This window comes from Cetorhinus maximus, chromosome 24 (assembly GCF_964194155.1).
Source record: "Cetorhinus maximus chromosome 24, sCetMax3.hap1.1, whole genome shotgun sequence".
NCBI classification, from domain to species: Eukaryota; Metazoa; Chordata; class Chondrichthyes; order Lamniformes; family Cetorhinidae; genus Cetorhinus; species Cetorhinus maximus.
The window spans coordinates 51,562,942-51,580,873 of NC_135902.1; the positions used below are offsets into that span (position 1 = coordinate 51,562,942).

Here is a 17,932-nt window from a genome sequence, read left to right on the forward strand (position 1 = left end):
ATCTGGGGAATTGATGATGGAAAGTAGGGAGATGGCAGATGAATTAAACAGGTAGTTTTCATCAGTCTTCACTATAGAGGACACATGTAACATCCCAGAAATAGCTGTAAATCAGGAGATGGAAGGGAGGGAGGAACTCTGGAACATTACAGTCACCAGGGAAGTGGTATTGAGCAAATTGTTGGAGCTGTGGGCTGACAAATCCCTGGGTCTGGAGGGACTTCACCCTAAGGTCTTGAAATAAATGGCTAGTGAGATAGTTGATGCGTTAGTTTTAATTTTACAAAATTCCCTAGATTTGGGGAAGGTTCCATTAGATTGGAAAATAGCAAATGTAACTCCCTTATTCAAAAAGGGAGGGAAATAGAAAACAGGAAACTGCAGGCCAGTTAGTCTAGCATCTGTCATAAGGAAAATGTTAGAGGCTATAATTAAAGATGTTATAGCAGGGCACTTAGAAAAAGTCAAGGCAATCAGGCAGAGTCAACATGGTTTTGTGAAAGGGGAATCATGTGCTGTGGATAAAGGGGAGCCGGTGGATGTACTGTTCTTAGATTTCCAGAAGGCGTTTGATAAGGTACCACATCAAAGGTTATTGCGAATAATAAAAGCCCATGGTGTAGTGGGTAACATATTGGCATGGGTAGAATATTGGCATAAATGGATCTTTTTCTGGTTGGCAGGTTATGGCGAATGGTGTGCCACAGGGATCAGTGCTGTTGCCTCAATTTTTACAATTTATATAAATGACTTGGATGAAGGGACCAAAGATATGGTTGCTAAATTTGCTAACGACAAAAAGATAGGTAACAAAGTAAATTGTGAAGAGGACATAGGGAGGCTACAAAGTGACATAGGTTAAGTGAGTGGGCAAAGACCTGACAAATGGAGTATAATATGGGCAAATGTGAAATTGTCCATTTTGGCAGGAAGAATAAAAAAGAAGCTTATTATTTAAATGGTGAGAAATTGCAGAGCTCTGAGATTGAGGGATCTGGGTGTCCTAGTGCATGAATCACAAAAGGCTAGTATGCAGGTACAACAAGTAATTCGGAAAGCTAATAGAATGTTATCATTTTTGTGAGGGGAATTAATTACAAAAGTAGGGAGGTTATGCTTCAGTTGTACAGGGCATTGGCGAGACCACACTGGAGTATTGTGTACAGTATTGGTCTCCTTATTTAAGCAAGGATTTAAATGCGTTAAAAGCTGTTCAGAGAAGGTTTAGTAGACTAATACCAGGAATGGGCAGGTTATCTTATGAGGAAAGGTTGGACAGGTTCAGCTTGTGTTTAGAAGAGTAAGAGGCAACTTGATCAAAACCTTCAAGATACTGAGGGGTTTTGAAAGGGTGGATGTGGAGAGGATGTTTCCTCTTGTGGGAGAATCTAGAACTAGGGTCATGGTTTAAAAATAAAGGGTTGCTCATATAAGACAGATGAAGAGAAATGTTTTCTCTTCAAGGTCGTGAGTCTTTGGAACTCTCTTCCTCCAAAAGGAGATGGAAGCGGAGTCTTTGAATATTTTTCAGGCAGAGCTAGATAGATTCTTGATTAACAAGGGGGTGAAAGGTTATTGGGGGTAGGCAGGAACGTAGGGTTGAGATTACAATCAGATCAGTCATGATTTTAATAAATGGTGGAGCTGGCTCGAGGGGCCGAGTGGCCTACTCCTCTTAATTCGTATGTTCATTTGTTTTACAATAGTGTTATATTTAAAAATATGTTTAAGGCAGGACAAAAGCCTGCAGATATCCTCCATGAAAGTTGTCAATGTTGGTTCTTGAAAGAATCTAGTGTAGGATGAGAAGAAGCTCAGTCTTTCTCTGCAAAATTGCAGCGTCAGATCTTAACTCTGATCCTCTAGTGGGGAGTCCAACTGTGTAATATTAGAATTATGTTCAGATCAACTTGTGTAAGTATTTGTTTTTGCCCTATCTAATAATTCTAACCCAAATACTAGATATCAAAATGCGACACAATCTTTTGAAAAAATGCAATAGTTCATAAATTTTGTAACAATTTTTGATCAGATTTTGCATAAGAAAACATTAGTCATATTGTCATCTTAAAAACTTTAATAATCCTGCTGTTAAAGTAATAGTGATTATGGTGTTGACGTTTTCTTTTTTTAATTATTTAATGATCCGGTTCTTTTCTTTACATGTCAGTTGCCAAACAGTCAAATTGAGGACTCAGAACAACAAGTGGCTTGGGTTAATGCATTGCTTGGGCGAGTCTTCTGGGACTTCTTGGGTGAAAAATATTGGTCAAACTTGGTGTCTCGAAAAATCCAGATGAAACTCAGCAAGATTAGGGTATGTACTCAATGTTCAGTTCATATATCAAAGTTGATCTATATAATGTTTGCATTCAATATAATTTTCCATGACACAGATGCTTAGTTGCATTTTGTTCATGCATAATTATAGGAATTGGAAAATCTTGCACTTCTCCAAGTCTGTATATGATTCATAGACATATTCTGCCTCTTAGATATTTGAAAAAAACCTATTTGGAATGCATTTGGCTCCTCTCTAAGTAGGTATTACCCGTGTGAGTTTGAACAATATGTCTTGAGCTATTTAGAAACATAGAAACTAGGAGCAGGAGTAGGCCATTCGGCCCTTCGAGCCTGCTCCGCCATTCATTATGATCATGGCTGATCATCCAACTCAATAGCCTGCTCCTGCTTTCTCCCCATACCCTTTGATCCCTTTCGCCCCAAGAGCTATATCTAACTCCTTCTTGAAAACAGTGACAGTGAAGGCATGATAAATCTTTGTTATTGTGCTCCTGGGTCCATTCTCTCATCTTTTAAACTGTTTTATATTGATGGAGAGTTACACTGTTGGTGTAAGTGCCAACACAGAGTGGATTTGTTTGAGAGAAGACATGTGTGAAGGTGGGGGCTTAGTTATTATGAAATATATAATGAGGCCTCATTGTACCCCTGTTCTACTATTCTCACATTCTGCTTTCTTGCCTTAATGCCACTATCAGCACCTTTTTTAACCCTTACCACTACCATTAACACTCCCTTTGTCCTTTTGTTCATGACATCTTTGTCAATCTCTCCTTTGCCCCCACCTATTGCTGGCCTTCTGTCCAGCTTCACCTGCTCCATCCACCTTAAACAGTATAAATTTCATCACATTTCTACATCTCTGTAGCTCTGAAGAAGGGTCATACGGACTCAATGTCAACTGTTTTTCTCTCCACAGATGCTATCAGACCTGAGTTTTTCCAGTATTTTCTGTTTTTCTTTCAGGTTTCCATCATCTGTAGTATTTGCTTTTATTATAGCAGCAGATATATTGTACTAGCTATGATTTTCCAAAATTCCTTAGATTCAGGAATGAATGTCCCACTGGATTGTAAGTTGGAAAATGTTACACTTTTCAAGAAAGGAAGGACAGAAAAAGCAGTGAGGAAAAAGTACAGGCCAGTTAGTCTTAACATCAGTTTGTGGGGAAAATGCTGGAATCTATTATTAAGGAAGTCTTAACAATGCACTTAGAAAAGCATAGTATGATTAGGACATGTCAACATGGTTTTACTAAGGGGAAATCCTGTTTTACAAATTTATCAGAGCTTTTTGAGGATGTAACTAGTAAGATAGATAACAGGGAACCAGTAGATGTAGTGTACCTGGATTCCCAAAAGGCATTTGATAAGGTGCCGCACAAATTTAATAGACAAAATAAGGGCTCATGGAGATGGGGAGGTAATATATTAGCATGGATAGAGGATTGGTTAATGGATAGACATCAGAGTGTGGGCATAAATTGGGCTTTTTCAAGTTGGCAGGCGGTTGGTAGGTGTAACTATACCAGGGAGCCTGTAGCAGTTCAAGAAGGTGACTCACTGCTGCCTTCTCAAGGGTGATTAGGGGTGGGAAACAAATGCCAGCTTGGCCAATGATGCCTACATCCCTTAAACAAATCTTGATTGCCCCATGTGGTTTGACATTTTCAAGCTCTGCAGAAATCACCTCCATTTTTTCCAAATTTTCATAGCAATGATTGCCAGAGTTCGTGGGCAGTGGTCAGTATAATGAACGTTGAGCATTGTTCACTCTCTGTTGACTGCAAAATCTGAGCCAGTCTTAAAAAAAGCGCAGTATTTAAGGCTGACTTCGTAACACTGACGTAAATGCTTCAACTCCATTCCTACAGGCTGTAAATTCAGATGTACTTCTCAACTGTCACTTTGCCCATGCTGCCCCGATGATTTCTTTTTACTGTGCTTTTGTTTCTATACTTTTCGTGTCAAAACATTTCAAAGCACTTTAGATAAATTACTTTTGTAAATGCTGTGATGTGTGTAGCCAAAAGCTCCCTAAACAAGGAAGTTGAATTTATAGTTTTTAATTGTATAGAGATGTGACCAATAAGCCTGTGGAACTTGTAGAAATTGGTGATATGCACTGAATTTTTAATAGTAGATAAATGCAGTCGAAAAGAATATTCCTTTCTATCAATTAGGAGGCAAATTTTAGTCCTTTAGAGCAATCTTTCTACTTTGGCATCTTCTACCGATGTAATGAGATATAAACAAAAATTTTTAAACTCTTTTCCTACTTTCACAGGTTCAGAATTTCCATTAAGTACATTGTCAAAGGCTGGGCTTCAGTGCGCTTTTACTTTGGTTTGCTAATTGATACCTGCATTTATTTTTCCAAGAGCTTAGACAATAATCCTCTTCGGAATGGTTTGAATGCTGTTTACCTCTCAACCTTTGACATAGGAAAGTAACTTGAAAATATTATTTTTGCATAGCTCTGACAAATGGAAATATTTTTACCTTATTTGAAATAGCCTAACCAAGCATTAGTATCAAATTATTCATAATTCCAATTAAAAATTTAAACCCTGTACCATTGAGAATTTTGTATTCTTAATGACAATCTTGAAAATCTAGTTAATTTCTTGGCGATGGTATGGAAACAGAACAAAACAGTATTTAGAATGTGATCTGGCTTGGTGACTCTGCTTAAGGTAAGTGAGAGATGCTGGTTCTGGTGATGGAATAGCTTTTCTTTTTTTAGCATCCAGTGACCACCTCGATGCAAATGTAGATCAGGAATGACATGGCAATAGCCAGGTGCAGCTTATAACAGCCTCTGGATCTCTCTGATAACATGTTTTTAATTCCAACCTCATGTTTCCTGTATGTGCAGTTGTGTGATATTGCTACTTTACACTGCAGCCAACCCAGAGTTCTCATTACCTGTTTCTGCTAAAATATGTGCTTTGAATGTAACTTAAAATTTCCCCTTTGGCTGTATCCAAACTTAACCTGGGCAGATTTGGTGTACTTCCCAGCTGAGGTGAATTCAGAGCAGAAATGTACTTACTTCATTATTTTAAAAATCTTCTTCATAGGACCATAAATGTAGCTAATATTGAAAATATCACATTTGTGGGCAGAAGGGAATACATTTCCAAGGTTAGAATTAAGACACACGTTTAAGGGGTGAGATGGGCCTGACTGAAAAAGCCTAACTGGTCCACAAAGGTGAACTGAAGTTGGCTGGTCATATAAGGACTGAAAATTTATTTTCTCTTTGCCCATCATCAGTCAATGGGAGATTAAGTACGCATGTATTATAATTTATTAAGTGCATGATATAGATATTAAATTAACCTTATATTTTTCATTAAATATAATAGAATGATATTTGTGATTTAAAAATGATGGTGAGGCTAGCAGCGCCCACTGTTCTTGAAGACTAAATCAGACAGTGGCTTCTGGTGACCACACATGTTAAAACGTGGAAATCAAGAAGGTGCTGCTTGAGTTGCCCTGCTCTTCTAGTATCACACCAAAATACTCTGCATTAGTTTATTTGGAAGGGCATGAAGTTGGGGTATCTATGTGATAGTTACCCACAAAACATTCCAGCTTGCCCATTCAAGTGTAAATAATTTTTTGTGGCATACTAAGTATTAGTTCCAAAAAAAACCCTCTGCCACTGAAAATTAACTTTTATTAGTCTGAAATTTGTCACTATCCCCTGCCTATTCTCTCAACATGTTCCAATTACCACAAACTCCAGTGCAAAAGCCCATATACTGTAGACAAGTGTAATGAATGGCTAGTGGCATTCATTTGCCATTTGCGAAATCCATTGAACCATTGAAATTATTTTCGGGTGTCTAAAAAAAGATCATTTTGAAGTCAAGTCTTGGGCAAGGTAGTATTCATTAAAGAGGAGGAAATGATGATTAAATACAAGCCTGTATAAAAACATATGTGTATGTATCCAATTTTTTCAGACATTGAATACAAGGTCAACATGAGTAAGGTCAACACTGGAGAATGGAAATATTTTTCACTTGTGGTCTTCAATTTCAGCATCGGGCTCTCCTAGCTTAAATGTAAAATAGCCCAGAAACAGAATTAAGTCTCCTTCAATGCTCTCCTTGGCTTTGGAGGCTAACCATCATAAACTATGGATATCTTAGCAAACAGGAAATGTTCTGAATTGTTGCCACAGTTCCATGCTTTGAAGACTAAACATTAACTATAAGGACACATCCTAGCTGGTGGCCAAATCAAAAGCTGAATTAATTCTCCTATTTCAAGTACCCAAGTTTGAGTCGTTAGTCAGGAATTCAAATGTGTGTGTATATATATTTTAATTCCTGACTAACAGACTCAAACTTGGGTACTTGAAATTGGAGAATTAATTCAGCTTTAGATGGGCCACTGTAGTCCAAAATACGGATTTCACCTGAAGCTCATACATTTGCTTCTGTGTTTGTTTTATTTTTGTAAAGAAGATATTATTTCAGGTGGATTTTAAATCTTTTAAATTTAGGTTGGGAAAAATATAGATTCCACAAAAAGCAGGACAAATCGAATCCGATCTGCCATCAGTCTCTATCATCAGTAAAGTGATGGAAGATCTCATCAACAGTGGTATCAAGCATCATTTATTTACTGATGTTCAGTGTGGGTTCTGCCACTACCACTCAGCTCCAGACCTCATTACAGCCTTTGTAAACACATGACCGAAGAGCTGAATTTAAGTAGGTTCAGTGAGGGTGACTGCCTTTAGTATCAAGGCAGCATTTGACCAAAAGGAGCCCTAGCAAAACTGAAGTCAATGGGAATTACAGGGAAAAGCTCTCCACTGCCGGTGTCATACCTAGCGCAAAGGAAGATGGTTGTGGTTGTTGGAGGCCAATCATCACAGTACAGGTCATTGCTGCAGGAGTTCCTCAAGATAGTGTCCTTGCCCAACCATCTTCAGCTGCTTCATCAATGACCTTTCCTCCATCAAGGTCAGAAGTGAGATGTTCATAATTTGCAGTGTGTTCAGTACTATTTGCAACTCCTTAGTTATTAAAGTACTCAGGCTTGGGCTGAGTGGCAAGTAACATCCATGCCACACAAGTGGCAAACAATGACCATCTTCAACGAGAGATAATCTAACCATGTCTCCTTGACATTCAACAGCATTACCATTGCTCAATTCCCAACCATTAACAACTTGGGAGGCTACCATTGACCAGAAGCTGAACTGGACCAACTGTATAAATTCTGTGGCTACATGAGCAGGTTAGAGGCTGGAAATTCTGCAGCAAGTAACTTACCTCCTGACTTCCCAAAACCTGTCCATCCTCTTATGATATGGCAGGTGGTAAGCGGCAGGCTGACCAAATCCAAAGAGAAACTTGGCCGTGCTATTACAACGGTTTTGCAATTTGTATTTATTACGAGAAGGTTTGTGCACTGAAGTCAGAAGTAATGAGTCACTACCACCTTTAGAGATTTTAATTAAATTAAAATTTTTATTAAGGAAAAGAAAAAGTTAAATACACAAGATTACAGTTACATGGTTTTTTAGTCTTATAACAGTTCCCAAAATTTCTACTTAACTAGACTCCCAACTACAGACTCCTTACAAGCAACAGTCCAAAATAGATGATTAACCTATAAAACATCCAGATTATCACAAGCACCCGCTATTGCTGTAAGAGAGGTACTTTATGGCTTCTCTCTCTCTCTCCCTCTCACTCAACAGTGAAACTTCAAAGGCTTTTAAAGCAACCTTGGAACAGCAGACTTCTCCAGGGTGGCTAGAGGCTTTTTCTGCAAGTCTGTTTCACACAGTCAAGATCTCATGTGGCCACCCCATACAACTTTCCATCTTTCTTTAAATATATTTTCTTGCTTTTTGATCTGTAAATCCCATTGTTTCCACCTGTCTTTGGAATTTACTTTTCCCAGAATATAAAAATCTATCTTGCCATTATGGCCAGCACTTTTGGGGAAAAATAAACATAACTTTGCATTATTTATCTTGCCAGTTGTAAACATCTTACCATGTCCCTTTGAAAAGCCAACAATTTCTCCACTTATCTAAAACTGCAAATTCCATTTTATTTAGCTTGTCCATTAGCATTTCAAATACCTGTTTTTTACACCTAACCCCTTTGATTCAACCCTTGCAGTCTAACAGTTTACTTAAATTATTCTCACGTTCACAAACATACACCGAGACAAACATGAGCCTGCTTTAAAGTATCCCACAGTAATATCAGGAAAAATATGATAGTTCTTCTACAATCCTACAAGGCACAAGGCAGGAGTGTGATGAAATTCTCTTCACTTGCCTGGATGACTACAACTCCAACAACATTCAATAAGCTCAGCACCATGCTGGACAAAGCAGCCCATGTAATTGGCACTGATCCACTACCTTCAACATTCACTTTCTGCGCCACTGGCACACAGCCTTCTACAAGATGCACTGCGGCAACTGGCTAAGCCGCCTCCTAAATGAGTGACCTGTACCACCCAGAAGGCCAAGGGCAGCAGACCCATGGGAACACACCACCTGCAAGTTCTTCTCCAAGCAAGACATCATCCTGACTTGAACTATATCACCATTCCTTCACTGTCACTCAAAATCCTGGACAACCTTCCTTAACAGTGCTCCGGTTGTACCTATGCCACGTGGACTATTGCAGCCCAAGAAGGCGGCTCACCACCACCGCCTTGACGACAATTAGAGATGGGCAACAAATGCTGACCTTGCCAGTGATGTTCACATCCCATGAATGAATTAAAAATGTTTGGAAAGGGCAACAGTCTCTTGGGGGTGAGATGGGGGTGGGGTTTAGATTCATGATTTATATCAACGTTATAGAGCTTCCCAAAATGTGACGCCTACTTCATGTGTTTAATGTAAACTATTTCAGCTGCCGTATTTTATGAATGAGCTAACCTTGACAGAACTTGATATGGGAGCTGCTATGCCGAGAATATGTCAAGCTTCAAAACCTGCAGTTAATCACCAAGGTAAGCATGGTTAAAATTCATCAGGGGCTTCTTCCATGTTCTTTAATGCTTAATATTCTAGGATTCAAAGTTGTACTGAAATATTGCATTGATGTGGATCCAGGAATCAGTGACAGAAGGCAATCGAAGTATTCCCAATACAATAGTGATCTGATTTACCATTAAAATTGAGCTCTTCTGTCTTTTGTTCTTATCGTAGTTTCATTACATTATAAAGATCTTAGAACAAAACATTTATTGCACAAAGCAGTGTTACATGAACACATTGCACCACATAGTGGGTTATGGTCTTAAATATGTGATGATTCCTCCTCCACCCCGATCCCCTACCAGTGCACTCGTTCTTAGCCTGATGTACTGAGGCAGTGTCACAATCCATTCCTAAAAGTGGATATTTCATGTTCTCTTGCACTTATTGTGGTCAATTTTAGAGATATGACTGAAAATGCCAGTTGTGCCAAGGAGGTGAGAGCTAGGATTACAATGGGAAACATTGCATTTAATGAAGGAAGAGGATATTGACTGGACAATATAAATAGAGAACTGAAGAAAAGATTAGTGAAGAGTTTGATATGGAATCTGGTACTGGACCATATGCTGAGAAGAGAAGAGGTTAGGCTTCTAGAAAAATGGTTTTGGAGGTGCATGAAGAAATTACAATGGGTAGACAAGAAAAGTAATGAGGCATTGGCAACAATGCAAACAAGAAAAATGTGTTTTCATTTGAGAAAAAGCATACCAATTGATTTGAGGATGTACTGAAGGGATGGGTGTTGAAAGATGTTGGAAGGGTACAAGAAAAGGACCAAGAAGCAGCAAAAGGACCACTGAAGAATGAGAGATTGGATAGAGAATTGAAGAGAGAAGTAAAAAACAATGACTTGGAAAAGATGAAAATTTAGCTAGAATCTGCTTTACGCAGGCCATCAATGATTGGAAGAGCCCTGGAAAAAGATAGCTTACTCAACTGATGGCTGAGATGACGTGGTTTCATTAAACTATTAAAAGTGGTTTATAAAGAACCCCTTCATTAGAAAATGAGGAACAAGATGATATCGAAATCGGTTGTTTTTGCTAATAGTAACTGTGCAGTGCATGTTGTAGGATACTTTACACCTGATGGAGTGAGATTTGTGATTACATTTGATATCAAACAGTTGGCTCATTAGCTTTATTGAAACTCCAGCTGATGTATTTGAATTTGAAAAATGCTAACATTTGTGTGTGCAGTCAAATAGTTACTTAAATGGAAAGCGAAAAGAAGTTCAACATTTTGAATAGTATTTACTGTAATGCCCAGCGCCTACAACAGGTGTTGTATTGCTTGTTATATCGAGTGGCCAGTGAAACCAAAACATTTTTTAAAAGCACTGAGGGAAACTTTGTTGTCTGTCTTCACTTCCTGCTTGTGGTTTTGGTCAGGGAGCCTGCCCTTGAAAGAAGCAACTCTTCAACCTGAAGAAACACCTGAACATCAAACAACCCATCAAGTTTGTGTTACACTTGGACCAGGGTTGGTGGTAGATTCAGTACATGCTGCAGGGAGATAGCATCTTCCACAACAGACCATCATGACTGGCATTGAGATGAAGAGTTCTCTGCTGTCAGCCGGATCCTGGGCTGTGTCCACCCACGTCAGTGGATTCAATGGAGGAAATGAACCAATGAAGTGGTGCTCCCTCCTTATGAAATTGTGCTATTTGATAACAGCTGCACGCTGTTAATGATCCAAATGGAAAATTGATCTTTTCTTGTCAGCAACTAGGCTTGGAGATTAAAGCACTGAAACTGGGGGCAGATGAGGCAGTCAGTCTTCAATGCAACTAAAAGAGGTGCAATATGAGTAAACCTAGCTGTTTCAAGCTATGACTAGCAATTTGAAATTGACGATATAAATAGTTAATGGCTTTTGCCTTTTGTTCGATAGATACAACTGCCCATTTTCAATGTGAAATAAGAAAAAGGAAATGCTGGAAATACTCAACATGTCTGGCAGCATCTGTGGAGCGTGAAGAGTCCTATGGACTCAACGTTAACTCAGGTCTGACAGCATCTGTGGAGAGGAAGACAGAGTTTTTCCAGCAAATTTTGTTTTTGTTTGAGTATTTGGAGCATTTTTTAAATTCCAGATTTCCAGTATCCGCAGCATTTTGCCTTTGCATTTAAATGTGGATTTTAAATTGTGAGGATTATATCACCATTTTTAAAACAAAAAGTAACATGAAGGTGCAATTTATAGCCTCATCAGCCAATCGGCTTTTCCATTTTGATACAACAGTATATACATGACATACAGTGTAAAGCCCTAGTCTGCTCCAACAAAGTCTTTTAGCTTTAAACTCAGCAAAATACCCTCTACTACATTAGTGTGATTTTTGCATTTCTAACAAGAGCTATCCGAATATGTTTGCTAATTTTTGCAGGATTTATGGATGGTTTTACGTTGTGGAATTCTAACCAGGTGAAAGCTGTCCAAATGTATTTTACTTTGGACATTTAGTCCTGACTTTCATCTGATCAGTCTGCACCAATTTGAAGCACCAGGCTCCTATTACAGTTTGTGCTGTAGCAGCTTTGGCAGAAACTAACTTGTCACATAACTCATCTAGTTGATTATTGTTAAAATTTCCTAGAGATAGCTCAGAGCTCTTTAATGTGTGCATACAATGAATTATTTACCACAAAGAACTATGTATGGCAGCGTATTTTAAACTGCCCCGTGTCATTGGAATTGTTAATCCTCTTATTAAGCTGCTTCAGCATATTTTATTTCATTATTGTGACTGTATCAGGCGATGAAATGATAGATGCTATGAGAGCAAAGGAAATATCTCCAGTTTTTGTAACCACATGAATGTGAGAAACATCATAATAGGAGTTCTGAATGGGTCAATGAGAAATAGAAGTGGCATCAAATTGTTATGTGTATTTGTAGTGAGGCTGATGTTCGGGGGTATAACTCCAATTAGAAATAAGTTTGTCATATAAGCTGTATGGTGTATGAATATGGTGCATGAATTCTACACATTTACCATTTTGACATTGTTTAGGATAGGTTTATTGTCTTTAAGAACACAATTTAACTTTTTTATAGTAGAAGTAGAAAATTCTGGAAATAAAATGCGCCTCCTTCATGATTTGCTGTTTGTTTCTCAATCTTTTTATTTGTAAAGAGCCTTGAAACTTTTTTAACCAGTAAAGGTGCTATAAATGAATTTTTCAAATTCAAATACATCAGCTGGAATTTCAATAAAGCTAAGGAGCCAACTGTCTGATATCAAATGTAATCACAACTCACTCCATCAGATGTAAAGTCTCCTACAACAGGCACTGCACAGTTACTAGCAGAAAAAAACAATTGGCTTCAAATCTCTATATAATCTCATTCTTCAGTGGTCCTTTTGCTTCCTCTTGGTCCTTCTCGTATACCCTTCCAACATCTTTCAAAATGCTGTTCGCAATCCTGTAATCTAATTTTCAAGAGACAGTTATGGAATTGTGATCAACATTGGTATTGTGTCTGTTGCTTCTGAATCCCAATGTGCCATTTTGTATGACAGTTACTGAGCTGTGAAAGTAGCATTAATTTGTAATATTCTTTTTTTCTTTACAATTGACCAGGAATAGTTTGGCGAACTGCAAATTTAAATTAGCTCCATAATAACTGGCTTCATTGTAACATGATTGAAGCAGGGTGCATATTCCTGTTGCCAATCTTATTGCCAGCTTTGGTGAAAACTTGGTGATTCTAATGCAGTTCTGGTCCATACATTGCACATTCCTGATGACAAAGCTCATTTTTAAAAAAATGTGGCTTATTCATCATGTCTATACATTTAATTCATGATCTTATTTCGGTTAGCTCTTATCTAAATACTTACACGTTGTAGGTTGCTGTAAAGATAAGGTTTCGGTATCATTTCGGGCTTGCAACTCTCAGGACAGTTGCTCAGCCAGATAATTTTTTTCTACAGGACTGTGGATTGATCTGGAGATTTCTTACAATGGATCGTTTCTAATGACCTTGGAAACTAAAATGAACCTGACCAAACTGGGAAAGGAGCCTTTGGGAGAAACATATAAAGTAGGCGATGTTGGAAAAGAAGGGTAAGATTTCTTAAATTAAAATTTGATTTTCTGGCACTACAACAGAAGGAAAGAGTCCATTAGGCACCAGGTACAATGTGAACCAATTTCTCGTATTGCATGCCCAACCAAAAAGACTGGAAATGGATTGTAATGGATATTTGGCAGTGATGCTCTGCACAATCTCGTTGTTGAATAGAATTGCTTTTCTTGATTATATATTCAGGAGCTCTATGCAACTGGCAGAATATCAGGAAAAACTAGATTATCCTTGCCTTTTTCATACACTATCTATCATGCAAGAACCTTTCTCCACTTCTTCTGATGGAAGGAACTCCTTAAGGAGTGACCGTAAATTTATCCATTTGCTGAAAAGGAGCTTGAAGTAACAACCCTCCTCCCCCAAACAACAGTCAAAGCTCAGTCTTGAGTTCTGTCTGTGATTTTTCTTGATTGAATAGTTGGCCTGGAATATGTAATGTTTGTTTGTTTGAAAAGTTGTTTCTGGAGGACTGTACCTTTTATGCAACAACATATGTAGAATCACATTTGCTATCAATGTTGATAAATTTAAAAAAAAAATCAGAATCACGGATATTACACCAAAATGGGAGGCTATTTGGCTAAAAGAGTCATACGGACTCAAAACATTAACTCTGTCTTTCTCTCCACAGATGCTGTCAGACCTGCTGAGTTTTTCCAGCATTTTTTGTTTTTGTTTCAGGCTATTTGGCTAGTCTTGTCTATGCAAGTGCGAGCTCTTCAACCCAGAGCTATCTACTCTCTTCCCATTTCCATGCTTTCTTCACATTCTTATACATTCTCCCTTTTCAAGTACTTGCTCAGTTCCTTTTTAAATGATGCTTATGCATGTTTTTGTCTACCCTGTCAGGACATAAAACGTCATCTTGGCAGAGCAAAGAAAGGAAGGTCAGGCAGCAAGGATTGCACATGTGTAATGGAGCCTGCCTGATTTTCCTTAGTATTTAAAAGAAAATGGGGTGAGCTCTGTTAATGATGATCATCCCTGTCTGGTTTTTTCCTTTACGCTCTGCCCAGATGGTGAAAAGAAATAATGATCCCCTATGGGCAGATTTAACTTAAGCCACTGAGCAGGGGTGGTTGGGTACAAGTTGAATACCCGTTTTACACTCTGCCCAACTTCACATTTCCTTGACTTCAGTGGAGCACAAAATCAATTGGTGTATTAAATGGGTGGCCAACTCAATCCATATATACATGCAGTGGAAGCATTAGTTCACTACTTACTCATTTAAAACATCTCGTAATATGGAAAACATCTGTTAGATAATTCTTTCTCTGTTCTAGTAAACCACCCACACCACCAACCCCCCCTGCCTCAGTTTTTCTTTTCTTTCCTTTGTGACAATAATGGTCCACTTCAAGTTTCCTTCTCTTGAATGTTCACCATTCATTCTCTGACTGCAGTATCCTTATTACAGGATATAAGTTCACTTAAACTTCTTGCATGGTATTTACAACACAGAAATAGGCAATTTGGCCCCACAGCTTTATGCTGATGCTTATGTTCCACCTGAATCTTCTACCACTTTTACAACATCTCACCATATCAACTTTAGTAACTCAAATGCAATGGCAACTCTATTTTATTCTGCAAATGATGAAGGAATAGTTATCCGATAGAACTGCAGCCTACAAAGAAGTGAATCATCTTGCTTTTATATGTTCCCACCTTTGGTCAATGTTGTGATCTACTTGAATAAGCAATACAAGGGCAGTGTAGGATCAAAATGTTCTTTTAAGTGGCTTCCTAACTTTGCACAGCTTGCTTTAAAAATATCAAGCTGGTTAGCAGTCAAACTGCATCAAAAATGGCAGGTATATAAAAACAAATGCTGGAAATACTCAGCAAGTCAGGCAGCATCCGTGGAGAGAGAAACAGTTAATGTTTCAGATCGATGATCTTTCATCAGAACTAGGAAAAGTTAGAAATGTAACTTTTAAGCAAGGTTTTAAGGGAGAAGATGGAAAAAGAACAAAAGGGAGGTCTGTCAAAGGACAGGAGAAATTAAATAACAGATGAGTTGGTGGAGCATTGCCACAGAAGGCTGTGGAGGCCATAGAATATTGTGAGCAATTTTGGGCCCCGTATCTCAGGAAGGATGTGCTGGCCCTGGAGAGGGTCCAGAGGAGGTTCACGAGAACGATCCCAGGAATGAAAGGCGCAACATATGAGGAACATTTGAGGACCCTGGGTCTATACTCGATGGAGTTTAGAAGGATGAGGGGGGATCTGATTGAAACTTACAGAATACTGAAAGGCCTGGATAGAGTGGACGTGGGGAAGATGTTTCCATTAGTAGGAGAGTCTAGGACCCGAGGGCACAGCCTCAGAGTAAAGGGAAGACCTTTTAGAACAGAGATGAGGAGAAACTTCTTCAGCCAGAGAGTGGTGAATCTATGGAATTTATTGCCATAGAAGGCTGTGGAGGCCAGGTCATTGAGTGTATTTAAGAGCGAGATAGATAGGTTCTTGATTGGTATGGGGATCAAAGGTTATAGGGAGAAGGTGGGAGAATGGGGTTGAGAAACTTATCAGCCATGATTGAATGGCAGAGCAGACTCGATGGGCCGAATGGCCTAATTTCTGCTCCTATGTCTTATGGTCTTATGGAAATGTAGTGGTAATGGGACAGTAAAGAAACAAAAATGTGCCCAGAGGAGATGTGAATGGCAGACTGATGATCAACTGCAGCCCGAAAACAAAAACAGAAAAACAAGTTTACGTTGAGCTTCATTGGAACACTGCAATATGGGCCAAGGACAGAGAGGTCAATGTGAGAGAAAGATGGAGAATTAAAATGGCGGGCAACCGGAAGCTCAGTGTCATGTCTACAGACTTCACGGAGGTGTTCCACAAGGTCACCCAATCTGCGTTTGTTCTCCTGCATTGTGAGCAGCAGATACAATATACTAAATTGAAAGAAGTACATGTAAATCAGTTTCATCTGGAAGGAGTGTTTGGGACCTTGAATGGTGAAGAGAGGGGGTGGGGGGCGAAAGGCCAGGTGTTGCATCTTCTGCACTTGCAGGGAATAGTGTCATGGGAAGACCATGGGGTGTTGGGAATGATTAAGGTGTGGACCAGGGTATCTCAGAGACAACGGTCCCTTTTGAATGCTGAAAAAGGAGGAGAGGTGAAGATGTGTTTGGCATGATACTGGAGGTAGCAGAAATGGCGGAGGATGATCCGTTGAATACAGAGGCTGGAATAACCTAAACAAAGGAAACTATGAAGGTACGAGGGGCAAATTGGCTGAGGTAGATTGGGGAACTACATTAAAAGGTATGACGGTAGATAGGCAATGAGTAGCATTTAAAGAATTAATACATGGTTTACAACAAATTTACATTTTAAAGGACAAAAATCATCAGGAAAAGTGATCCAACGATGGCTAACAAGAGAAGTTAGATCAAAGTAAGAGGCATGTAAAGTTGCCCAAAAAGTACTAAACCTGAGGGTTGGGACCATTTTAAAATTCAGCAAAGAAAAACCAAGAAATTGATAAAGAAAATAGAATATGAAAGCAAACTAGCAAGGAACATAAAAATGGACTGTCAAAGCTTCTCTTGGCATGTAAGAAGGAAAAGGTTATAAAGACAAACGTGGGCCCATTGTAGACAGAGAATGGAGAATTTATAATAGGTAATAAGGAAATGGCAGAGAATCTAAACAAATATTTCCTCTGTCTTCACGGAGGAAGATGCAAAAAACTTCCCTGAAATATTTGGGAGCCGAGGGACTAGTAAGATTGAAAGAAATTAGTATTAGTGAAAAAAATAGTGCTGGAGAAATTAACAGGACGGAAATTTGATAAATCCCCTGGACCTGATGATCTACATCCCAAAGTGTTGAGAGAGATGGCTGTAGAGATAGTGGATGCATTGGTGATCATTCAAAATTCTGTAGATTCTGGAACAGTGCTTACAGATTGAAAGGTAGCAAATGTAACCCTATTATTTAAGAAAGGAGGGAGAGAGAACAAAGGAGTCTACAGACCTGTTAGCCTAACATCAGTGGTAGGGAAAATGCTAGAATCTATTCTGAAGGATGTGATAACTGGGCACTTAGAAAATAATGGTGAGATTGGGCAGAATCAACATGGATTTATGAAAGGGAAATCATGTTTGACAAATTTGGAGTTTTTGAGGATGTTTTCGGCAGAATAGAAAAGGAAGAACCAGTGGATGTTTTGTATTTGGGTTTTCAAAAGGCTTACCAGGACTTACACAGGAGGTTAGGAAACAAAACTGAAGCTCATGGGATTGGGGATAATATACCAGCATGTATTGAGGATTGGTTAATGAACAGAAAACAGAGTAGGGATAAACAAATCATTCTCGGGTTGGCAGGCTGAGACTAGTGGGATACTGCAAGGATCAGTGCTTAGGCCCCAGTTATTCACAATCAATAATTTGGATGTGGGGACCTAATGTAATATTTCCAAATTTGCTGATGGCACAAAACTTGGTGGCAATGTGAGTTGTGA

General features: G+C 38.8%; 1 protein-coding gene across 6 annotated transcripts in view; it reads left to right on the forward strand.

Annotated features, from left to right (window-relative positions):
* tex2 (testis expressed 2) overlaps window positions 1-17,932 on the forward strand; it is a 107,847-nt gene that overhangs the window by 73,915 nt on the left and 16,000 nt on the right. For all 6 annotated transcript variants that reach the window (XM_078529040.1, XM_078529038.1, XM_078529037.1 and 3 more), the window contains 3 exons: window positions 2,171-2,317; window positions 9,215-9,314; window positions 13,289-13,421. In XM_078529040.1, coding sequence (XP_078385166.1) covers window positions 2,171-2,317; window positions 9,215-9,314; window positions 13,289-13,421 — 380 coding nt within the window. The remainder of the gene's footprint in view (window positions 1-2,170; window positions 2,318-9,214; window positions 9,315-13,288; window positions 13,422-17,932) is intronic.